The sequence below is a fragment of the Thunnus maccoyii genome, chromosome 3 (assembly GCF_910596095.1).
Source record: "Thunnus maccoyii chromosome 3, fThuMac1.1, whole genome shotgun sequence".
Classification (NCBI taxonomy): Eukaryota; Metazoa; Chordata; class Actinopteri; order Scombriformes; family Scombridae; genus Thunnus; species Thunnus maccoyii.
The window spans coordinates 9,004,288-9,028,219 of NC_056535.1; the positions used below are offsets into that span (position 1 = coordinate 9,004,288).

At 41.3% G+C, this 23,932-nt stretch overlaps 1 protein-coding gene across 4 annotated transcripts in view; it reads right to left on the reverse strand.

Annotated features, from left to right (window-relative positions):
• dnah1 (dynein, axonemal, heavy chain 1) overlaps nucleotides 1-23,932 on the reverse strand; it is a 34,450-nt gene that overhangs the window by 272 nt on the left and 10,246 nt on the right. For 3 of the 4 annotated variants that reach the window (XM_042406303.1, XM_042406301.1, XM_042406302.1), the window contains exons 30-78: nucleotides 23,729-23,834; nucleotides 22,170-22,283; nucleotides 21,714-21,863; nucleotides 21,326-21,412; nucleotides 21,016-21,202; nucleotides 20,836-20,927; nucleotides 20,574-20,728; nucleotides 20,290-20,467; nucleotides 19,999-20,193; nucleotides 19,792-19,911; nucleotides 18,689-18,847; nucleotides 18,462-18,566; nucleotides 18,215-18,355; nucleotides 17,764-17,924; nucleotides 17,519-17,676; nucleotides 17,113-17,286; nucleotides 16,969-16,998; nucleotides 16,512-16,690; nucleotides 15,906-16,136; nucleotides 14,480-14,676; nucleotides 13,909-14,044; nucleotides 13,483-13,691; nucleotides 13,183-13,354; nucleotides 12,621-12,812; nucleotides 12,327-12,437; nucleotides 11,830-12,015; nucleotides 11,540-11,731; nucleotides 11,196-11,363; nucleotides 10,855-11,046; nucleotides 10,412-10,543; nucleotides 9,978-10,103; nucleotides 9,679-9,798; nucleotides 9,272-9,421; nucleotides 9,007-9,167; nucleotides 8,534-8,759; nucleotides 7,780-7,975; nucleotides 7,450-7,601; nucleotides 7,125-7,321; nucleotides 6,862-7,006; nucleotides 6,499-6,657; nucleotides 5,766-5,897; nucleotides 4,851-5,021; nucleotides 4,513-4,692; nucleotides 3,909-4,085; nucleotides 3,139-3,309; nucleotides 2,740-2,870; nucleotides 1,579-1,723; nucleotides 783-989; nucleotides 328-562 (exon numbers count right to left, since the gene is read on the reverse strand). In XM_042406303.1, coding sequence (XP_042262237.1) covers nucleotides 328-562; nucleotides 783-989; nucleotides 1,579-1,723; nucleotides 2,740-2,870; nucleotides 3,139-3,309; nucleotides 3,909-4,085; nucleotides 4,513-4,692; nucleotides 4,851-5,021; nucleotides 5,766-5,897; nucleotides 6,499-6,657; nucleotides 6,862-7,006; nucleotides 7,125-7,321; nucleotides 7,450-7,601; nucleotides 7,780-7,975; nucleotides 8,534-8,759; nucleotides 9,007-9,167; nucleotides 9,272-9,421; nucleotides 9,679-9,798; nucleotides 9,978-10,103; nucleotides 10,412-10,543; nucleotides 10,855-11,046; nucleotides 11,196-11,363; nucleotides 11,540-11,731; nucleotides 11,830-12,015; nucleotides 12,327-12,437; nucleotides 12,621-12,812; nucleotides 13,183-13,354; nucleotides 13,483-13,691; nucleotides 13,909-14,044; nucleotides 14,480-14,676; nucleotides 15,906-16,136; nucleotides 16,512-16,690; nucleotides 16,969-16,998; nucleotides 17,113-17,286; nucleotides 17,519-17,676; nucleotides 17,764-17,924; nucleotides 18,215-18,355; nucleotides 18,462-18,566; nucleotides 18,689-18,847; nucleotides 19,792-19,911; nucleotides 19,999-20,193; nucleotides 20,290-20,467; nucleotides 20,574-20,728; nucleotides 20,836-20,927; nucleotides 21,016-21,202; nucleotides 21,326-21,412; nucleotides 21,714-21,863; nucleotides 22,170-22,283; nucleotides 23,729-23,834 — 7,790 coding nt within the window. Of the gene's footprint in view, nucleotides 1-327; nucleotides 563-782; nucleotides 990-1,578; nucleotides 1,724-2,739; nucleotides 2,871-3,138; nucleotides 3,310-3,571; nucleotides 3,592-3,908; nucleotides 4,086-4,512; nucleotides 4,693-4,850; nucleotides 5,022-5,765; nucleotides 5,898-6,498; nucleotides 6,658-6,861; nucleotides 7,007-7,124; nucleotides 7,322-7,449; nucleotides 7,602-7,779; nucleotides 7,976-8,533; nucleotides 8,760-9,006; nucleotides 9,168-9,271; nucleotides 9,422-9,678; nucleotides 9,799-9,977; nucleotides 10,104-10,411; nucleotides 10,544-10,854; nucleotides 11,047-11,195; nucleotides 11,364-11,539; nucleotides 11,732-11,829; nucleotides 12,016-12,326; nucleotides 12,438-12,620; nucleotides 12,813-13,182; nucleotides 13,355-13,482; nucleotides 13,692-13,908; nucleotides 14,045-14,479; nucleotides 14,677-15,905; nucleotides 16,137-16,511; nucleotides 16,691-16,968; nucleotides 16,999-17,112; nucleotides 17,287-17,518; nucleotides 17,677-17,763; nucleotides 17,925-18,214; nucleotides 18,356-18,461; nucleotides 18,567-18,688; nucleotides 18,848-19,791; nucleotides 19,912-19,998; nucleotides 20,194-20,289; nucleotides 20,468-20,573; nucleotides 20,729-20,835; nucleotides 20,928-21,015; nucleotides 21,203-21,325; nucleotides 21,413-21,713; nucleotides 21,864-22,169; nucleotides 22,284-23,728; nucleotides 23,835-23,932 lie in introns of those variants that run through there. The other variant, XM_042406304.1, reaches the window with a different exon arrangement.

Genomic DNA, 23,932 nt, shown 5'->3' on the forward strand with positions numbered 1-23,932 from the left:
GTGTTGGCTGCGTGCTGTGGGTGGAAAATACAGAGCAGCACTTTCAGAAGCTTCGTGAAACAAGACACTGACCGGAGTCTATTTTGGGTGAGTAATAAAACCACCAAAAGCAGATGCGCACACACACTAGAGCAAGACCCTCGTCACACTGACAAACAGAGTTCATAACCCGAGCAGCAGCTTCACAGTCGTGGGTTAATCCACTTCCTTAACAAAAAAAACCCTCCATAAATCTCTAAATAAACAACGTGTAAGCCAAGCACTAAATCATGTAACAAATCAGATTAGCTGTAAAAAAGATGAAGCTTGTCATGCTAAGATACTGACCAGCACGTGTGAGGGTCTTGTAGATGGGGCAGACGTAGACCCCAGAGGTTGGGGGTTTGCGGTCGGGTTTGGGGATCAGCCAGATGACGGCCATTTCAGTGTAGAGCTCCTTGGACCTGGACTCAGTGAGTTGACCTGCCTCATTATCCCAGCGAGCCCCCTCCAGGAATAGACCGTGGATGTAGCAGCCCATGTTTGGCTTCTCAGTTATCTCTGACGCTGACTTCACCATTACCTGAAGGAGAAAGGATCACAAAAAAGAAAAGAAAAATAAAGTTTCAAAGAAATTATAATAGGAACAAATGACAGTATATGTGATACACACAATTTAGACTGGGTTTGACGTTAATTAAGCCTCTAAATCTGTAGTGTTACACCTGAGAAATCTTAAGTTTAATACGTTTTAAGCTAGTGGGGGAGTAACAGACTGTCACACATGCAGCTTACTGTCTGACCTCAAAGTCAAATCCAATTGTGTCGATGGAGGTGCCGGAGCGGCGGGCATAATTCTGGAGGGTTCCAGTGAGAAAAGCTTGAGGGAAAAAGAAACCGCTAATCCAGAAGACAGGTGGAATGCCATTAGAGATCCATGTCTGCAGGAAATTGATCCTCTGAAGCAGGTCGGACACCCAGGAGGCCAGAGGCTTCAGAGATGGGTAGGCCTGCAGAGACAGACACACACAGTTATGTATTCTTAGACAGCAGAGCCTGTAATAATCAGATCAGGGCAGAAATGTCACCAAAGGTTCATCTGTCGTCCTGCACAGTGAAATCACTCCAAATGTCAAATAGAACAGATTGTAACACAGATGGATGTCATTACATCGGTCCAGTTGAATGCAAACTGTAGTATTCTGTACTTTGGCATTTTGGCTTCCATCATCTTAAGAAAATCCCCTAAAAGATGTGACAGATGAGTATTTTATGGCTTCTGTGTGAATGTTGTTGTTAAGTGTGTGGGTCAAGGTTCTTTTCTTTAGGCAGGGTGGATCCCTGTGCCTACAGAATTACTAAAAGAAAAAAAAAGGTGAAGTGAACTTCATGTAATTTTTAAAAATGTAATCAAAAGACAATACATTCACATATATGTCCTATTTTGTGATGAATCTTTACAATTCATCAACTACTAATACATTAGCTGGTTGTGTCTAATATGTAACATGATGTTTTACAGAGGTTGTGACACTGGTCCCTGGTTTCCACACGGAGATCAGAAAAGTAATAACTGGTATGTCTGTGTGTGTGTCTTGCCTTGGCTTTCCACATATCTGGTACCATGTTGTTGAACAGGCTGTTGGCCATAAGCTCCAGTTCAGAGGACATCACCACCAAACCCTTCAGAGCTTTCACAATATCACTGAGACTCTGAGAGATCACCGCCAGCAACTTGTTATATCTGAAAGACATAAAGGTTATGCAAGTACTGAAGATTCAAACTGACGACAGATTGAGTAATACTCAAGATATGGTCATCTGTGTAGTCCGTTATTACATAGAGGGAAATGAAAATGTAAAAAATATTAAGATCAGAACCCTGAGAGCACAAAATATTGATTATTGATATTGCATATACACAGTAACTGCTGCATTAAGTTACACATCTTAGTCAATATGCTTCAGGGACAATTTGGACAAAATGAACTAAAATATAATTCCATTTTCTGAAAAAGGTCTTGTTTATAACATAAGGACAACATGCCTTAATAGAAAAAAATGGCAGCACAAAATGAACGTAATATATTTCCAAGAGGCTGATAAGACTGTTGATCTCAGCCAATTCTGTGTCAGATTCAGAGATTTCTGGCTTCCCAAACTCACTTTAGAGAAGTTGCTGACATCCTCAGCTACAACAGTTCACACACAACCAAATGAAACTGTTATTATTACAGAATGATTACAGGCTGTGGCTTTTGAAGGGTACAATTTCTCTCACTGCATAACTGGTTACACAGTTAATTATTATTATTTTTTACCTCTAAAGTGAAATAATGTTACTATTATACTGGGTAGTATCACTGATCTATTCTGGCCACTAGACTTGACTGCGAGGTGAGCTGATCATCATCTAAGATGCTTTTAGTTTAGCACAGACAGCACTTTCTTTCTCTGGTCTCAAACAATCACCAAACTGCAAACATTTGTTCTCCCTGGATGAGTATTTCAAATTCACTAGTCATTAAAGTAACAGATGGAGAGAAGAATCCAGGAGCGATTAATTTGCTGCAGCTGATCTCAGTATGGCGCATCACTGGCACAAAAGGAAGTTTTTAAAATTAACAGTGGTTATGTGAATTCACCTCCATTTGGTCACATCTTTCAAGCCCTGATCATGAGTCTACAGCAACAGTTATTATATCAAGGAGACCTGCAGGTGGTTTGTGAGGTTATCTCACAGTAACATCCTAATGTTACCTGATGACCTCCTGGATCAGCACTGTGTTCATGGACTCTTCATAGAGGACTGGGTACTTTTCCATCACCTCCTGGACACTGAAAGGCTGTGGGATCCTTTCAACGATGCCTGCCACTATCTCCTCCACTATCTATGGTACAGGAAGAGGCAGATCAGCCTTGGTCCAGGCATTTAGAAAAGGCATTGAATCCAATTCTTCACACATCAAAACTCAATTCCTACTTAACATTATTCAGTTAAGTGTGTTCTGCTAAAATCTTGATGGAAAAACAGTTTTTCTGTTGTCCCATGCCTCTCAGCCTGTCGCTATTTAGCATACATAATACAATATGCTGTAATTAGTACTAATAAAGATAACAAAAAGACTAAAGGCAATCTAATCAATATGACATCTGTACCTCCTCCTGAGTTTTGCCCCCAGCAGATGCAGCTCGAGGCTGGAGACGAACCACAGCTCCCAGCAGGGCGAAGGTCTCATTCTGGGCAAAGCTGATGTTAGCGTTGTCATGGAGACCAAAGATCTCAGGTGTATCATTGATGGGCAAACCACGGATGTATGCCAAGTAACCCTAGGGTCAGAATATCCATGACAACAGGTCACTCGCTAAGATACACTGACACCAGCTGTATGAGCTCTAACCAAAAACAAACAAAGTGTCATTAACTTGGTTTTGGTTGTCAGTTAATCTTAATTTAACCGCTTAAATTTGAATTACAATTATATAACTTTTTTTAAGACTTTCCCAGGATCTGCAGGCATCCAAACTTAACATGTACAGTGTCAACACTTGTGTAATTGCACACAGTTATTCAAAAATGACAAATACTTACAGCCTCACATCTTACGTTTCCTTGTTTATGAAATGCAGAAAGAACAGAGAAAACATTTTCTGTGACTGTTGATTTATTGGGGAACAACGTTGTGCAAACGGAGAGAAGTTGACATGTTTTCAACATAGAAAGTAGTTCCAATAAAAACATAGACACTGTTTCTGAAAAGACATGTTGTATTTTTAAAGTGCTCAATATTTTTTATTTTTAAAGTGTTTAATCCTCTGAGCACCAGAGACAAAATTCCATTTTCCTTCATTGTACTGATGCAGATAAAGGTTGAATGCACTGCTCTTATCGCAATCTTTTGAATGCCCTGGCTTTTACAGTATCTAACCTTGATATCCAGATTTGTGTCTATCTGCCGGTAGACTCCAGATGAGGAGTAGATATGATCATCAGCGAGCACGGCGGGACAGTAGAAATCCTCCAGCACACTGAGAAGACAGCGTCTGTCCCAGTCATCCGTCACACGGCCACCATAATTAATCTGCCCTGCGGTGTACTTAAGCACCTGGACAAGTGGAGGACAAAAAGAGGAGACAAATGAATGCATACAAACACGCACGCACGCACGCACGCACGCACGCACGCACGCACGCACGCACGCACGCACACACACACACACACACACACACACACACACATTCTCTGGCAGGGACAGGTAGCATTTCTCATTAAAGGGTCTGTTTTTCTTTAAGCTTACCCACAGAGATAAGAACTATTTCACAATAAAATAGCAATAAACAGTGGGCAATAGATGTGTCATACATGACATGCTCGAAGGACAAGGGAGACAGAAACAGAGGGATAAAAAAGCCAGGAAGAGGAAAAAAGAACAAGAGAAAGACAGAATAAGACAGAAAATGAGACTCAAATATGGGGCTTTGGAAATATTTTTCTCCAAACAGGTTGAATATAGACAGAAGCCCTCGCCCCACCTTGTATGGGATGTCCTGGTACTCGTCCAGGAACATTTTGAGTTGGCTGATGCAGATGTTCAGGTCTCCATCGGTGAACTCATAGGGAATGTTGAAGCCCAGTGGACCGAACTTTCTCCGCTCCAGTGCAATTCCATGGAACAGACACAGAGACAGGAGCAGAGACTTGAAGTGTGCTGCCTGGACAGGAGAGGAGAGGAGAGGAGAGGAGAGGAGAGGAGTGGTTCTCAAAAACAAAACTGATTCAAAGATGCAGGTTTGTAATCAAAAGTAAGTAGTAAGGATGTAAATATGAGCAGGAGCGGACTCAGTTGAAGGACGATTGAGGAGAGAAACACCTTGGTGGAGGAGGCGATAAAATCATTGGTGAGCCTCAGGTAGGTTTTCTGTAGGTTGGCCTTGATGCCCCTCGGAGGCTCAATGGTCATCTTGGAACCATTTTGGAGAATAGACACTGGAAACTTGTTGCTGGGAAGACTTGTGAGCCACAGACGGAAGTCTTTGTGCACCTGTAGAGGGGAAAGGACATGGTGCCCGCGGGCAGTAAATTAAAAAATTACAGAAAAGGTGCTATATGTAAGAATTGGCCACCTGTCGAATTCATACTCCAAACCAGTTGGGGGCAGCATATCACTGTCTCCAGTGGTGGAAAGCAACGCAAATGTTAACTCTTGTTTTGCTTCTATTTCTATCACTTGTTTTCTTTGCCGCCGAACGTGGTTTCTTGCCGGGAGCGAGTGGTGGTGGTGATGGTGATAATGGTCGCTTGCCAAGAGCTTCAGCCATCATTGCGTTTACTGTTCCATTCATTGACTAACCGTCAACAGTACCATCAACATGATTGACAAGAGGTTAGAATACGTCCTCTTGGCAGCACTACTTCTTCATCCTCTCATGTTGTACTGAGGGCAGACTGGACACTACAGTGACTCACTATTGCCTCTTGAGGTACAAAGTGGTATTACGAGACAGGATGGGACGGGGCTAGCTGGTTAGCATGCTAACTTCAGAAGATACCTCTGGAACACAATACATAGACGTCTTTGACATAATGTCAAAACTGTTCTTCACATTCTGTTGATAATTTTAGTTCATTTTTGAATGTTTTAAACTAAAATTCTTACATACAGTACCTTTAATGATCCTGTCTTGTATATGTGTGTGTGTATGTGTGTGTGTGTGTGTGTGTGTGTGTGCGCGCGTGCATAAGTTTGTGTATGTCCCTGCACTTCTGTGTATGCCTATGTCCTGACCTTTACTGGGTCTATGTTCTCAATGAGTCTCTCCAGTGAAGGCATCCAGCTGGGCGCCAGGTGACAGTTCTGGAAGAAGACCCACTGACCTCTCTCCATTGCAGTGTGCATCATGGATTCAGCCCAGGGGCCCTGAATCACACAAACAACAGCAGAGGAAAAATGCAGATGTGAAGAAAACAAGCTCCAAACATATAAGCTTAACACAAGGCTTTCATTTAAAAGACAACATCCAAGGACTGGGTAGCATATAGATTATTTTGCTGATATTTTGCCGGATGCAGCACATCTCCATCCATCCTTTTTGGCATTCTGTGAGTCTTTCAGGAAGGCTTAAGAGCCCTCAGAGCCAGCATGGCAAGTAATGTGATAAATGCACACTAATATCTATTGAGGGGGGAGGGTGCTGCTGGAAGAGGAGTTTGTGGACAATGAGTCTGCATTTATCCTAACACCTGCACATTAGGTTTTTATGGTTGTTGGTCAAGCTGATTTATGGTGTACTGGAATGTGACATTTGTCTAAGTAATATGGTACACTGTCCTGGCCTCTGGTCAGAAATAGAAAAAAACAATTAGCACTGAGGTGGCCATTCCTAACAAGACAAAAGAGAATGGCCTGGTTCTGTGAGAAAGTGATTTACAGTGGCTTTCCTTCTGGGTCAGAGAGAGTGTGTGTGTGAGAAAGAAAGAGAAAGTGTGAGAGAATTCCCAGGCATCCCCCAGGCCCTGACCTGGCCTTGTCCCAGAGAGATGGCTCTCATTTTCTTGGAGAACTGCATGACGTCAGCAAACTTGTAGAGGTCAGCAGCAGGGTCAGTGCCAGGCGACAGGACAAAGATGAGGGGAGTGGAGGGGGTCGACTCCTTGAAGACCACAGACAGGTCTGACGTCTGGGGGAGAGATGGAGAAAGAAGAAGTGGTAAGCTATAAACACTGCTATCACATACTGTAGAGCAAAGAACAGAAATTAAGTTAACATAGTTAATGCTTTGCACTGCTGCAGACTGTCACAGATATAAAAATGATTTTGTGTGTCTGCATACATATTTGTTTTAACATAAACATTAAGGCAAGAGGGAGGGGAGGGACTCTACCTGAGGTTCTACAAATCGCTGCCCCAGCTGAGCTGAGACGAAGTCCTGCAGGCCTTGAATGAGACAGTCAGCCCTCAGACAGCGCAGGACCAATAACTTTTGGAATGAGTCCAGCTCTGTGTCCCACTTTCCTGGGAGGGGCTCTCTATAGGCAAACATACACACACATGCACATCTTGTTAGATATTGACAGCTTCTGCACAGTACAAATGAAGCAAATGAAGAAAAGATAGTGCCTGTTTTAACATAGTATCTATGTTTACCTGTGAGGCTGGTTGCTGTCAAAAATTCTCTTAAAGCCCTGCAGATGTTCTGTGAAGGTCTTTGCCAGGTCACTGAAGTTTTCCAGAGCGCTGAGGCCCAGGATGTCCTGCCATGCACGCTCCGACAGCCAGCTTACTGCTGGATTGGAAAGTTCTTGGATGGGCATCCCTCCAGATAACAGGTAGCGCCACTCAGCCTGACACAGAGAGATAAAGCACATTCATCAAATGTACCTTGGATTAATTGAACTTCTGTATCGTACATATGAATTCCTAGAGGAAATTAAAGAGGTGAGGGTGTGCGAGACTGCAAACTCTTGCTCACCATATCAATTTTGTTCTCATTCATCATGATGCGAGCGTTAAGGAGAAAGGCAAACATGAGTTTGTGCTTCTCAAACAAGCTGCGGCACACATTGCTGTACAGGCTGAAGGTGAAAAATTCGTTGATGTTGGTGATTCTCTTCTCCACTGTGTCTGTGAGAAACATATTGAGAAAAAGTCAGTGGAGTTGGATTTTTTTTTTTATTTTAGTTTTTTACATCTGGAGTCCATGTTCTAAATGTTGAGCTTTGTACAGTTGTACAGTCATAATTCTGTGCTCAATCTTGCAACCAGAGAGCATAAACAAATTTACTATGGATTGTCTTTCTACCTGCTCTCTCAGAGTTGGCAATGCCAGCCATGAAGATGCCAAGGAACCACTCCAGAGAGTACTGGTACATGGGATCAACATTGGACAGGTCTGATACACAGAAAAAGAGGATCTGTGTGCGCACAGCCACTGGGACATACTCCAGACGAGTAGCATCAATGTCCTGCTCTGTCTTCTCTGCCGCCATCACTTTGGCCTGCCAGCGAAACCAGCGTGTGTTAGCAGAAAATCCAATGATAATAGCTTAGAAGTTTAGAGACACATCACCAAAGTATCATATATGAGACAAAACCAAGCTAATTATTTAAAGGACCAGTGTGTAGGATTTAGTGGCATTTAGCTGTGGGGTTGCAGGTTGCAACCAACTGAATACACCTATCCCCTACCCTTCCAAGAGTGTAGGAGAACCTACGATGGCCACGAAACTTGCAAAAAACGTTCTAGAGGCAGTGTTTGGTTTGTCTGTTCTGTGGTACTGTAGAAACATGGCAACATGGCAGCCTCCATGGAAGAGCACCCGCTCCCTATGTAGATATAAAGGGCTCATTCTGAGGTAACGAAAACACAATGATTCTTATTTTCAGGTTATTATACACTAATTAAAACATACTCATGAACATTATAGTCCAAGTCCGTTCCGCTAGATGCCACTAAATTCTACACACTGGACATTTAAGAACTCCATGTTAGGCCGTGTATGATATCAGTCTATATGACTGATATCATATATGGCGTGACTGTCAGACTGTCTGACCTTTATCTCTCCAGCTTTGATCTTGGAAGCCTCCAACACTTGGATGAGCTCTTCATTGTCTACTGGGTTTCCCTCTGTAGAGCTGAGTCGGAACAGGATCTCATCCTCGATTTCTTTCAGCTCCTGTTTCATTTGGGCGTTGCTGATGATCAGCTGGTTCTTAGCATCCTCCAGGTCCGGACGTTCCTCAGCCACCACCTGGCCCAGCAACTGGTCTTCTAAACCACTGGAAACACACAGAAAGCACATTTACTTAAACACAGGCAGTAAGACTAAAGAAATAATTGGTTGTGCCCTAAATGTTCTATCTGGTTCACAATCAGGGCAAGCAATAAGACTTTTCAGTCAGATCCCAGCAATTGATACGGCTGAGTTAAATGTCATCATAACCGATGATTGATGACAAAAATTACACACAAGATCAATGTTGTTAAAAACTTAATTTGCTTTTATCTGTATAAAACATGTGTTACCTGGGAGACAAGGTGAAGTTAATAAGGGTGACATTGGCAGAGACCTCTGGAGAGTAGTGTGGATTTGGCAGCTTGGTGGTGATATACATCTTGAAGCCTTCATGGTAGGGGATGACTGAATCACCCAGCTTTAACACTGTGCTGCCTTGCTGCTTAAATGTCTAAGAGCCAAAAAATGTGAGTTAAGCAGACCAGAGTGTGGTAAATATTTGAATGACACTGTCATAACACAGAGTTGTATTTATATGCATGCATGTGTATTCACCTGTTGCAACAGGACAGGTTCTAGAGCAGGGTCTAGTTCCTCTCCTACATTCTCCAGGAGGCAGGGTTTACCGAAGCGTATGGCGTTCTCAAGACTACGGAGGAAGTCCCGGTCACTGAGCTTCATAACCTCCAATGCATTGTCCCGCTCCTGGATGACAACAGGAAGCAAGTATGATGAATGAAGTAAGGATGAATTGCTGTTGATGTTTGCCTATCAGCCAAAGCAGGTATCTGTGTAAGTGCTAAACCTAACAACACATCAAACATCTGCAGTGGAGGCTCTGTAGTGGCATCTAATGATAGTGGTAAATAAAGTATACAGCACATGTGATGTGAAAGGATAATGTCTCACTAGCACCCTCTGCAGTTATGGCCACATCAGCACATGGAAAAAGGTGAGCTCACCATGTTTTTGATCCATGTGTTGGCTTGTCCCTGAGGATCAATGAACAGAGCCCAGCGCAGAGAGTACTGGGCAATCACACCGTTCTCCACTGAAAGGTTATCCTTGGGCAGACCTGATATCTATTCATATAAAAATGACTAAGTGTGATGACAATGAAGGTCAATGATTAAGTTAATTTCACAAGAACTGAAACATGCAAGTCAAGACAAAAATTAACTTGACTTGAATGATTAAGTTACAAGACAGGGATTACAAGCACAGCTGGTCTGCCTTAACAGGTCAACAGGCTGGTTCTGACCTGCCAGGAGCGGATCTTTACAGGATCTCCTAGGGTGTTGATGAGGTTGGGTTCGTCAGTGTGTGGGACACTCAGCTCCTTGAAGCAATGCAGCCACTCCTCTGCCATGGCTGCCCTGTACTCTCCCTAAACACAAAAAAACCATGAACACCCTTAGGTAAATGATGCAATAATGTTGCCCTGATGAACTTGAATATACTGTATGTATAAAGGAACAAACACTAAACATGGAGACACTAGTGCTAGCCTACTAAAAACCAGTATTGTGAATCTTAACGATTATCTTCAAGTTTTATGATTTGTAAAAGCTCTGATTTCTACTTAACTCTAATAACTAAAACAAAAGTTACAATGTCTAGTTATTTTCTGACAAAAGCTTCACAATAGTGAATGTTAAAATGCAGCGGACACTTACTGAGTTACAACTAACTTACAGTGAAGGGTCCCAGATATGCTACGTATCCTGCTGATAGTAGCACGTCACCTGCCACATTATTGACCATGTAATCCAGATGTTGCACTGTCTCTTTCCAGCGCACCTTCTCATCAGCAAGTCCACCTATAAGCTGAGAATCAATGCATCATCAGTGTGGAACAAACAAAAAACGATGATGATTAGATAGATGCTTTCTGTGGGTCAAGAGGTTGCATTGACCTAAAACTATCAACGCTACAAATATTAAGTAAATAAAAATAGTCTTATAGTAAATATTTCTTCCTGTATTCTGGTATCTCCAGTTTATTGTATACATGTATATTATTTTTTTGTATTTTTTATATATTCCTAACTACTTATCTGGTCTGTTTTTGTGCTGTAATGCTAAATTTCCCTCCTGGGGATCAATAAAGTTTTATCTTATCTTATCCTCTCTCTGACCTTGTCTGCTCGGACAAGGCGGCTCTCACACAGTTGATACTTGTTGTCCAGCTCGTCTTTCTTGGCCAAGCAGTCCTGGTACTTGGCTTGCAATGTGGCAATGCCACCCTCCACTGCTGCCAGCTTTTCATTGGCATCATCCAGGATGCGCTGGGTCACTGCTAAGTCCTCCTGGGCCTCTTGGAGAGCTTGCTGTACAAATAATTCCATTTTTAATGTTTAGATGACACTGCTATTTAAATAAATTTAACTTTGAGTGCAGTGGTGTCTCAAAATGTCTCACATGGATAATTATGACAATGGCTCAAACATGGATTTCAGTTTTGTTTTTTTTTCTTTACCCTTTTAGGCTCCACAGCTTTGGCCACAAAGTGATATACATGCATGGCTCGGACCCACTGGCAAATGGAGGTACAAGCTTTGGACACCTTGGCAATGGAGGCTGGTTGGAATTCCTCATTATCTATGTAGGGCTGGACTAAAGTGATCACACTATCCGGGATGTTGTCCTGCGGAAAATGATTAGTGGCAGAAAAAATGGCTTTTAATACATCTTATAGAATCAGCACCAAACCCTGAAACAAAGAAAACTGTAGAGCTTAAGATCAGATCTGCAATAATGTTCTAGAGAGACTATGTCAACACACAGTGTCCTTGCAATAAATCCACTAGATATGTACTTTACCTTATCATATTTGAAGAGGCTCTCCAGAAACTTGCCAGGGTCCTGCAGCAGACCCTTGCCAGGTTCCCAGTAGTCATCAACCTTAGTGCCAGGCTTCTCTCCAGGAACCCTTTTGGGTTTGATGCCTTTCATTATGCACACCGCCTCAATAACCAGCTTCACCCCCTGGGGAGGTCGCTGCATGGCTCGCACCTATGGAAAAAAAAAATTCAGGAAGTTATATTTGACATATAAACTAACAATGCAGCATTGAAGAATATCTTGACCACTCAACATAGTGGAGTCAAAACCTCAGTGACATCATTCTTGTTGAGTGACTTGAGGCTGGTGAGAGCAGCATCCAGGGCAGGCAGAGCCTCATCAAGGTCTCTCTGGGCGTCCGCTGCGATGGCACCTGCAAAACGGGCTTTCTCTGAAGCTTTTGCTTCCTCTGCCTGCACTGACTTCCGGGTCTCCTCTGCAACCACAGTGTCTTTCTGTCCACATACAATATAAAGCTTAGTCAAAGTCCATAGGATATAGAATGTATTGGTTTACACGGTACATATATGGGACATGCACACTACAGGAAAAAATAACCCCAGCTTTTGTTCCATTATCACCTTTTTTCTGTATGGTTGTCAAAAAAACCTAGTGTGCTCTACAATGACTCAAAGCATAAATTTTAACATTTGTACATGGAGAGAAGGATACAATATGTAATATCAGTGCTAGGAGAATTCAGAAAGATGGTATATGCTATTTGTGAATGGCTCATCTGTTTCTAACTTTATTAATACTTCCTTACTTTGATGGTCTCCATAGTAACTTCAGTGTCCCTTGCAGCCTCCTCCAAAAGAGGTCTCATCGTCTCCAGCTCCTCTTGCATCTTACTCACATCCTCTGCTGTGCTAAGGAGCTACAGGGTCACCATACAGCATAGAGTCAGATAAGAGCTAATTAAGCCTATGTACCCAGTTACACAGAGTCACTCAACATTCATATTCATTCAAGTGAGACGTAGCTGAGTAATCTAATGCAAAATACACAAATACATAAGAAATATAATAATTTCTATTCTTCGTCCTTTGCAGTACTTCACCTTGTCCAGACCAGTTTTCATGCGCTGACGAGCACCGCACAGTTCTTGCTTCTTGCGTCCGGTGAGATTTGAAAAGATTTTGAGCAGTTCCAGGTAGCTCTTAGGTGTGACATAGTTGTGTCGAGAGAGCTCAGCCAAGTACTGTTCACACTTCCTGGCTACCATCTGGTGAATTTTCATACACATCAATGTCTGCAAAAAAGGAACTGATTAGTGAAAAGTTATTGCAGTATTTTACATTTTTGATTGGGTTTTTCCTACTTTTCAGGCAGTCAGTGATTTCAATTTATCACACTTAATTAAGAAGTCACTTTGCAAAAATGTAACAGTTGAAAAGTTTTTCAGTCACTCAGAACTTACATATGAATGTGAAGCAGAAATGGTATCATAGGATATCTTTGATAAAAATAGTGGGACTAAAATTCTGAATTGTCATGGGTGAACAATGACTGCATTCCTTCCTAGTGTAAGCATTGTTATTTTAAAACCCTCATGTCAATAAATCTCACTGACACACACACACACACACACACATACACACACACACACACGGCATCCTCACCAGTCCTTTCATGGCCGTGGGGCTGGCTTCTAGCTCAGGCAACTCATTAAGAAACGATGAAGCCACAGCCTGCAGAGCCTCCTCTGGCCAGGCACTGAACCAGTCAATGGTACAACATGTTACCAGTGAAGGAAACTGCCTTAGCCTCGCTCGAAACACCTCACCGATAGGACTGCAGAGATGAACAGGTCAGGTGTGGGCAGGGGGAGAGGAAGACAATAAGGAGGGAGGATATAAGAACATGATCCACTTATTTTCAGTTGCTTTAGAACAAGTGAAAAAGCTTTGTACAATAAATACCTCATGCAGAGAACAGTGTGGATGTTGCTGCGGACTCTCCTAATGTAGGCAGCCATAAGATTGGCTTTAGTTGGCTGCTGGCCCAGGTCCTGCACCACTGGCTTCATGGCCATCAGGATGCGCTCCTGCTCATCTGATGCATACAGGTTGGGGACATCCCCAGAGTTCAAAATGTTGTTGATATCCTCCAGGAATGACTCACTCTTAATCTGAGGGTTTAACACAAAGGTACTGATGGGTAAAATGTTGCCTTGTCCCCTGAAGAGTACAGAGATACATTACTCACACATACTTAAGATCATTTAGAGCTACATTTTTGACATTTTCTTTATGCTCTCATTCAGATTGACTTATAATAATTGAAAAATTGTTATATTACAACACACACAACACTTCAGCAGGCGGTAAAAGAGTGTTACTGTTCACCTGTGTGTCTACGAAGAGGAAGGTGATCTGCTGGTTCTGAAGGCCAGCCTTCAGCATGATGCTTTTAATGTCTTCCCTCCACTCTGTTTGACCATAGTTCTTAGACAGCTCGATCTGGAAACAGTCATATTCTGACCTGAATATAGACAAATGTATTGTTAGGACAAGGGCACAATTTCATTATAGGGCAATACTGGTGTTTGAGCAAGTTTTAGCACATTAACAGTAATTCATGTACCGTATACTTTATGGCTGCACAATCTTGAAATAATTTTAAACATTCTTTAAACAACTTCTGTTTGAACCTAAACTATCACTGTCATAATGTAACAACTACGAATGTTGATTGTTATGGATTACTGTACAGTATTTATCTAATCATCTTACCACATGTCTCATGTCGTAAGTATAGAGGATTGAAATGAATGGAAACAAACAGCTGCCTGTAAATTAGGACATCAATCCAAGAACTTGTGTAGGCTTTGGAAAAAGGTTTGCAGTAACACAGTATAGTATAACTTCTGATTAATTAAAATTGTGTGTTTAGTTGCACAAAGTGTGGGAGTCTCACATATATGAGGCCAGCTTAGTGAGTGACTGACGCCCGCTGCCACCCACTCCAAGAAGCAGGGCGTTGCCCAGAGGCTGGCGCAGGATACGACTGATACGGCACACATGCTCAATGGCATCCATGAATAGCACCAGCTTCATCTTGGTTGTGCTGATCTGGTTGTAGTCTTCCATGTATTCCTCCATCACTTTTGCCAACTAGACAATATAATACAGAGGTGTAAAAATCATCGGCTGGTTAGCTGTTTAGCAATAGGAAAACATGAAGAGTTCATTCGCAAAATCCAATAAATGCCATCCTTTAAAAAAATGACCTGACTGTTGAGTTATTCTTAACACATTGCACATTCTGAACCCTAAACACGTTTTGTCAGAAAACTGTTATCAATGCATTGCAAGTTCATGTTTTTACAGCAGAGAATGTTAAACACCAGTGCTGTTCTTGAACAGAAGCTTATAAATCGGTTCAGCAAATCAGCACACAATATTCAGGTCAGGTGAAGCAATATGGCAGCGACTACGTTCAGCTGGAGATGTGCTGTCTGAAAGTGAATTTTGGTGCTACTTTGGCTCAGTCATGTTGGATGAACCTGAAAAGCCTGTGATGTTATCTCCTTCAATACATATAAACAAGTGAAGTCATACAGAAAACAGAAAGTACTGAAATGTTAAACACTGAAATACTGAAAACTGTGAAATACTAAAAACTAAAATACTGAGTCATACTGAATACTGATTTGAGACTGACTACAGTGACATACTGAATACTGAGTTACACTGAATACTGAGTAACAATAAGTAACATGGAGCAGTTCCCAAAGAACTGATTGCAGACAAAAAACTGGCAAACTTTAGGCTCAATGAATCAATTCGCCAATGAGCTTGTCTGGTGTTCCACAGCTGTGGTCTTTAATAACACTCTGCAGGTTAAAACACTGGCACGTTCATGTTCAGGGGTTTTGTAGTCTGGCCAGTATTTTCCAAGGTAGAATCTTGTAAATGTGTGATATTGCCCATTAATGGGCTGTTTTTGTTGCATTTCCAGCATTTTACTTACTTGTTTTATGTTAAAGAATATTAAATATTACACTTATAGAAGAAACTTATATTCATTACATGGCATGGTTTGACTCTGAAACATGAAATGTGGCGTTATCTGCTTTTGGGGAAAATAAATAAATAAATAATAATTATTGGATTTTTTTTTTTTTCAATAAAGTTAAATTTTTTAAGTTAACTGTATTTTGTTGAGTTATTTTTACTTAATCAACACAACCCAACTGCCGTTTGATTGATATTACCTGGAATGCACAATAAAAAAACATGATATATGAAAATTACTAAAAATGTAGATATATGTTTTTGCAAATAAACTCTTCACATACTTCACACAATTACAACACTGGTCATTGGTTGGCTCCATTCACCTTTTCCTTGTCTTCTATGAATGTGTAGACTTTGATGTCAGCTCCAGGATTCATGAAATCTCCATACAAAACCGGTTGGCAGGGCACAACCTCTTCAAAACTGCAGCCGAACTCTTGAATGCATTCCTTCAGGAGCATGTTGAACCAGTGTCTGTCCTCAGCAGACACCAGGCGGTCCTGGAAAATCCTGCAGCTTTCATGGTACCACAGCTGCAGCAGCTGCAGTTTGTCCTAAAAACCACAAAAGTAATGCAACCTTTACATTGGAGAATTTGAGATGTACAAAAACTCTTTCAACCTTTTCTCTTCAGTTCAAACTTCAGTCACACATGACTATTCTAGGGAACCCAAGAATATATTTGTAACACCCACTGTGTGGCACTGCAGACCTGAGTCATACAGTACACTGCTTAGACTGGACGCTTCTAATGGCCTTTATATTGTATTTTAAGGTCATTCCACTGTGGCAAATATTTTAAGTACCTAATGGATAAAGTGATTAAATCTGATATGAGAATATTGAGGACTTTCCCACAGTCTATTTCATAATAGTTATGTGATTATTTCACATTAACCTGTCACATCTGACTGAACTGTCCGGACTACCTCTATCATGCCAGCCTCAGCCATGAGGATGCCTTGGAAGACCTTGGACAGGTCTCTGAGGTTGAAGGTGTAATGGGACTTGGCTGGAGTTGGGAGGAGCTGGGAGGTAATGGTGGAGTAGACTCGGATAGTGGCGTCTACAAGAGACTCATTCAGCGGCTGGATTGCCGGCACGGGTCCTGATAAACAATAGGATAGAAAAGAAAAGTTCAGGTGTAAATCTTTTTACTTTGGGATTTGGAGACAGTTTTAGACAACTTTATCAGATGTACTTTCAGTCCCTTTTGCAAACATTTGTTGTTTTTATATGTGCTCTATAAATAAAATGACTTGTCTTGACATGCCCTTTGTTTTGTGTCTTCTTATACTAAAGACGCTTTACTAACTTATGCTGAGTATGACATTTTACATGATTTGCACTCTCTGTCTACTTCCTTTCTCTGTGTCCCTGACTTACTGCCTGGTTCCTTTTTACTCATATTTCCATCTGAAAGAGAAAAAAATATTCTGATTAGTTTTTTTCTGCAATGTAAGTATTCTATACCCTGCAACACCTGTCTCACCACTAAAATGTGGCCTTAAATCTGCAGCAGAGACTCACCCATCCAACTGCCAAGAATGGTGGAGAAAATCTTTTTCTTGCTGGCATCCTCCATTTCAGTGAATGACAGAAAGTTGAAGTGACGTGTGAAGCGCTGGGTGAGGGGGTTCCGGCCTCCACCTGGGGGTCCCATGGCACAGGAAAAATTGATGTCCACTATATGCTTGAAAGTGCCTGTGAAGTAAGGACAGGAAAGAGAGAAGCTCAATCTGATGGATGTTTCACATTTCTGAGCCAAAATAACTGAACACAAATGAATACAATGGCAACAATTCATATTTTAGGCACGGGGTAACATTGTAGAAAATACAGATTAAAAAATAAATTTAAAAAACACTAAAAATACAACAATTAATATGAAAAATAAATGAAAGAAACAACACGTCGAAATTAAACTTGTTCTCACCTATCTGCTTCCTGTCATACCAGCCTCCATGGTCCATCCACTGCCGCAGCAGTTCAATAGGAGGCTGGGCACCATAGGTCTCCAACATGGGCATGTTTAGGTCATCAATGAAGAAGATGAAGTATTTCCCAATTGGAGGTCCAAACACACCTTTTCGCCTGTCACAAATGGTGAGTTACAGATGTATCGTTGTCTTGTAAATAATGTGTATTAGGATGGACAATATGCGTATCAGAGCAGCGTACCTTTTGTCTAGTTTACTGTCGATGTAATCTTGAGTCTGGTTGGCTGAAGTGCGGGCAGAGAACATGAGAAAGTGTGTGATGTATTCAGCTGACATGTTATTAAGCAGCTTGTCTGACATGGTGAGGGTCTTTCCTGTGCCAGTGGGCCCAATACACAGCACCTGGCTCACACACACACACACACACACACACACACACACACACACACACACACACACACACACACACACACACACAAAGACAAACATAAATATAGTACAATGGTGTCTTTTTTAAGGAATGAAAGAAATGTCAACGTAAAGCATTCATAATTGGACTCTGAATAAGTCTTTTAGTATAAAATGTTCTGTTTTTTTGACAAATTACATCATTTTTACTTTTTTATTATTTATGACAAACAAAACTATTTTCAAACAGATGTGTGAAGTTCAACCACAATCAAAGTACTCACAGGTTTCTTGTTGGTCAAGAGCATATCCATCAGGAAAGACATTCTCACTGTGTCAGCAGTAGGAATGATGATGTCAGCATAATTTGTCTCCGGAGTGATTACAACACTCTTTGCGTCTTTCATCCAGCTCACCCACTGGACCTAGAGCACAGACTGACTAAGATTAATGGGTCAACGGGCAAAAATGAGTCTGCAAGTTTTGGCTGCATCCATGCAAGATCTGTATGTTTAAGCGTCATCTGTTTACTTTTCTGTCCTTGTCATCTTCATCTTCTTCCTCGAAGTGACTAATCCCAGCATCATCAAGCCTGTAGTCATATACCAGGCCGTCCTCTGGAAAACATAACTGAATCTGGAGAACAAATGCATTTATATTTATTTTCATGCACCTCTGTCAAGAAATAACCTAGCTATCAATACAAATTCTATCAATTTTTTGCTATTTGGATGCTAAAGCAGAGATGCTGATGTGACCTTTTCCTCTGCCATCTTGTTTTTGAGCCAGGAACTGAAGCGCTTGCAGCTGGCTGCGTCTCCTGTGGCTCCTACGCTCCACACCAGGGAGAAAAAGAACCAGGGCTCAATCAACTCCTTCAGACGGTCCAATTTCCTTTGGGGTGGTGGCTTCTCACCCTAAAAGACAATGACGGATTTGAGAGAGGAGCACAATCATCAACACACTGTCTGGCACATACAACAAGGCAGACTGACACTTTGTGTCAGATAGGGGTTTTGATCAGCTTTAAGACTGAAAATGTGAAAATGCTCAAGTGATGAAAGTAGACAGCACAAGCATCATCGATTGATACATTTAGATGCAACCCAAAAAACTCACTCATCATTCTTATCAATATCAAAACATCTTCTGTTAAAGTTGCTGTTCTCAGTGTTTCACCATATTTGACCATATTATTATATTTGATCGGGTAGTTATGATAATGATATACAGACGGGTGACAAATGAAAGGAAAAACCAACATGAAGTGTCTTAGTAAGGTGTTGGGCCACCATGTGTCACCAGAACAGCTTCAATGTGTCTTTGTATTGATTCTACAGTCTCTGAACTCTACTGGAGGGATGAACACCATTCTTCCAAAAGATATTCCCTCATTTGGTGTTATGATGATGGTGGTGCAGAGCGCTGTCTAACACATTGGCCCAAAATCTCCCATAAGTGTTCAATTGGGTTGAGATCTGGTGACTCAACCCAAATGTTTCATCATAGTATAAAGGTGATGACTCAGAACAACTTTGTGTTGATTTGCAGTGACCCTTCCCTCTAAGGGGACAAGTGGACCCAAACAATGCCAGCAAAATGCCCCCCACATCATAACAGAGTCAGCGGATCCCCTCACTGTAGGGGTCAAGCATTCAGACCTGTACTGGTTTTTCCTTTAATTTGTCACCCATCTGTATTATTTGAATAGCATTACAGTTTTTAAGATTACTCAAAACTTAATGTTTTAAACTAACTCGCACAACTTCCCTCAAACAATATATATCACACAGAGGTGAATCTGTTAACAGTGCTCTTGTTGCTTCAAACAGTAAAACACAAAGAAAAGCTGCATACAAACCTCTTTAAGGTTGAATGGATTGAAGAAGCAGTCCATCAGTTTGAGCAGACTACAGGTAAGGTTGCTGTCAAGTGATGTAATGACCTCCTTTACTGATGTGCGCACAAATGTGATGGAGTCCTGTGTACAAATACAGAAAAATAAAAACAAAGGCAGCAAACATGATTCCCTGCTGGTCTCTCTCAGTCATGTTGTGTTTCCTCTCACCTGCAGGAACCGGGTAAACAGGGAGTTGAGCTGCTGTGTGTATGGCTTCATAGGTTCAGGGACCTGCTTCAGCCAGCACTCTGTGAAGGGGGCAAGGCCCAGAATACTGGGCTCCAGGTAGACCATACCACAGCGAGACACTGTAGCCGGGGAGGCCACCGCCAAGTCCTGCACCTCAAACATCATGGTCATCACCTGCAGCAGGAAGACACAATGCACCTGAATGCACATGGGACAGGAGACAACTCACAGACTGAAAATCCAAGCCTGTGTGTGAAAACGTAACCTTACATCAGTGAGCTTGATGATTTCTCCTGAGCTGAGACACAATTTTTTGTTGTCATCCAGCACAGTGTTCATGTTCTCAATCCACACAGCATCTACTGGTCCATCAAACATGTACCACTTTTTCTCTTGATCCATAGCGGTTGTCCCTCCACGGATAAGAGATGAGAGGATACCATCTGTCCTGCATGGATGGATAAAAAGTAAAATGTGTGTGTGTGTGTACAGTATACATCTGTGTTTTCATTGTTGTTTGTTCTGTAGTTTGCATGGAACAAAACATCACTTACCACTCGTGTGTGAGCAAGTCATACTCCCCATAGAGCTGACCCATGGTGATAGACTTGGGGTTGAGCACATACATCTGAACTGCCTCATACACACCACCACTCACAGAGGGCTGGCCCTTTAGAGCTGTTATCGCTGCACCTAGTATTTCATAACACTAACACATGCAATAGTAATGCTTATATACAAGACTGATATTACTCTGCAACTGTGGAAAACTGTAAATAAAACTGCAAAAAACATAGTAACAAGTAAAAGACTCACCTTGGTTTTACCTGATCCAGAGGTTCCCACTAACATCAGGCCATGTCTCACCACAGTGGTCTCATACAGCTGAATACACTTATTAATGTAGCCTGCAATCACCACAATATCAATTATCTACACATCCTGAAAATACAGGACACAGCAAATCATATTTTCTGTGCCTCCAGAAACACTAACCATCTACATCTTTGAGGTTCTTCTTGGTGCAGACATTACGCATGGACTCCTCGAGGATGCCATAGTTGATCGGCTCCTGTTTTATCTTAGGGAAAAGATCGGACACGATACCGTTGAAGAGCTTCAGGTCATCCTGTAAAAACTTTGGCACATTGACATCTTGTATGGCCCGCAGACAGATCAGCTCCTGGGAGACAGCAAGATTGCAGAATAATAAAATATTAATTGTGCAGGTGCAGTTTTTCAAACTCTATCTGTCATGTTTTTTTCATACCTTCCTTACATAATAAACAAAAGACGCATATCTAACCTCATTCATGTCAGGATTTTCTCTCTTCAGGTTTCCAGCAGCTGAGATCACAGTTTTCACAGCTCTCATTCCAAAATCATAATGATCCTTCATATAAATAAGAGCAAAAGTTTATGTTTTAGTTTTTCTTGAATACATATACATATATTTGTTACCATTTAGATAAGCTCTGTATTATTCTTACTCTCTGTTTAAATCCAACCTGTTTATATTGTTATTATGTGTTGTTTGTCAAAATTTTAACCTGTATAATAAGAAATGTATTTAAAAAGTCATGTCTGTTACAATATACTCACATGACAGTTTTCTTAATATAACATACATCCACTGTCAGTCAAATAGGTCTTATCACATTTTCTTGGTGAACAGATCTCCCCTGCGTTCATACCTGAGAGCTAAGCTGTTCAGAGGAGAGCTTGAAAGTGGTGGTGATCTTCTTGGAGAGGACTTTGGCATCACTGAAGCCAAATGAGTACAGGGAGATCTCAGCTATCATAGCGTAGTCAGGCACCATCATAGCCACAGGACGAAACAGGGCCTATAGAAGATGTTATGGAAAATTCTAATTTTAGGGGTTACATATTGGGTTATATTGGGTCAAGCATGGGCCTTGAAGTCACAGAGTGAGCAACACTAAATCTTAAGGAGAGAAGACAGTGTCTCTCTCTGTAAGATTTAGTGTTGCTCACTCTGTGACCTCAAGGCCCATGCTTGACCCAGCATAACCCAATTTGTAACCCCTAAAGTTAGAATTTTCCATAACAGAAGATATAATCTCAATTGTTGAACCCCGACTGCTTCTAAGTGTTGTATGGTTATTTAAAATTCTATTATCATTTCAAACCTTGAGATTGTCAGGCAGTTCTGTGCGACCAGCATAACCAGGATTCATAGTGATGAATACAGCGCAAGACGGGACAAGAGGGATCTCAGACCCCTCAAACACAAAGCGGTCCACCTAAAAACACAAGAAACAAGAAACATAAGACTGCCTCATCACGTGTGCAATGCAGAAAAATAATTAAAGCTTAGAACTCCATAATAGAAAAATACTCAACACTAAGGAAAGGTTGATCCCCCCAGACATGGTTTAAGATGTATGTAAAATACTCTACTTTGAATAATAATTTATGTCTGAAATAGTTTTTCCACAAAAAAAGTTAAAGAGGCCATATTATGAAAAACTCACTTTTTCAGTGCTTGTGTGTATATATTTGGGTCTTTGATGTGTCCACTAACACACAAAACTGTGAAATAAGACCAACCAGTCAGTTTGGTGTGGGCTGGCTCGCTCTGTACTCTCATGATTCAACAAGCCATTCAGATTTGATGCTCTTGCATCACTTGGGGCTTCATAGAAATTGTACCAGCCCCCATCCACGCCTCTATCTGAGTCTCCATCAATTAAATTTCCTGAGGTCTGCCATGTTTTTCTCACAAGTGGCAGATGGCTAAACTAATATAAGCTGAGCTAAGGGCAAATAATTTGCACGTGTCGCTGGGCTAGACCGGCATACAGAGCTGCTGCTTGCCAACAGGCAGCTGCTGAACGCTGGCCAGCTCTGGAGGAGAGAGCCAGGGAGCAGAGCCGGAGAGTCCTGTGCTGCTGCTGCTGCTGCTGTCCTCTGGAAACCAAACACCCGATTCTGCTCTGATCCGGAGCAGTTAACCGGCAGGAGGAGTTTACTTTTTGAACTTTTAGGGTTAAGACTGCACATATGTCATTCTGTACAGAGAAGCTCAAACATTCAACTGTAGGAGCAAGAAGAAAAACACATTTTTGAGTGGAGGGGGACTTTAAATTATCTATTTTAAAAATTGGTTACTATTCAGTTTGAATAACTGATATTTTTAATAACTGATGTAATGTTACCAATTTTCTATACTGGTGAATAGTCTAATCTCTAACAATGCAAATAATGAATATTTTATGAGACTGTTGTATATTTTGCATATAGTCTAGAAATCAACTCCTGTAAAAACTAGCCATTCCTGATAGTAAACTTTTTACTAATTGACCGATGACCGATATATTCTGTTTTGGCTGATGCAGAAAAGCAATATTTTCAATTTATATCAAAATGGCCATGTGTGATGCTTGGTGAGGATATGTCTAACATATTAATTTATTGGTACCTGTGTTGATTTATACATAACACAATACAACACTGCTTTCAAGTGTCTGTAATTACTCCAGGAAAGAAAGTTTCTTCAATTCAAATATATGAAACATTTTGTTCTTTCTTGAAATGTAATAAAGAAAAGGGCATTTATACAAAATAGAAATACAAACTGTATATACTGTGCTTATGCACACTACTTGTACAACTCAAGTACTCTGTGCATCAGTACAGTAGTGCAGTACGTACCAGCCTGTAAATTTCTAATCAAGCAGCATCTCACCCTTTGCTGTTGGGCCTTTTGTATAGTGGTGATCTGTTGTGCCACCACAGACAGCACCTCCACATCAATACGGTTAAACTCATCAAAGCAAGCCCAGGCACCGGAGCTGCAAAATGGAAGACAGATAAGAAATCCCACATGAATTAGATGTATGGCAAGATTTGTGATATTTGACAGTGAAACTGACATTCTATCAGTCTTATT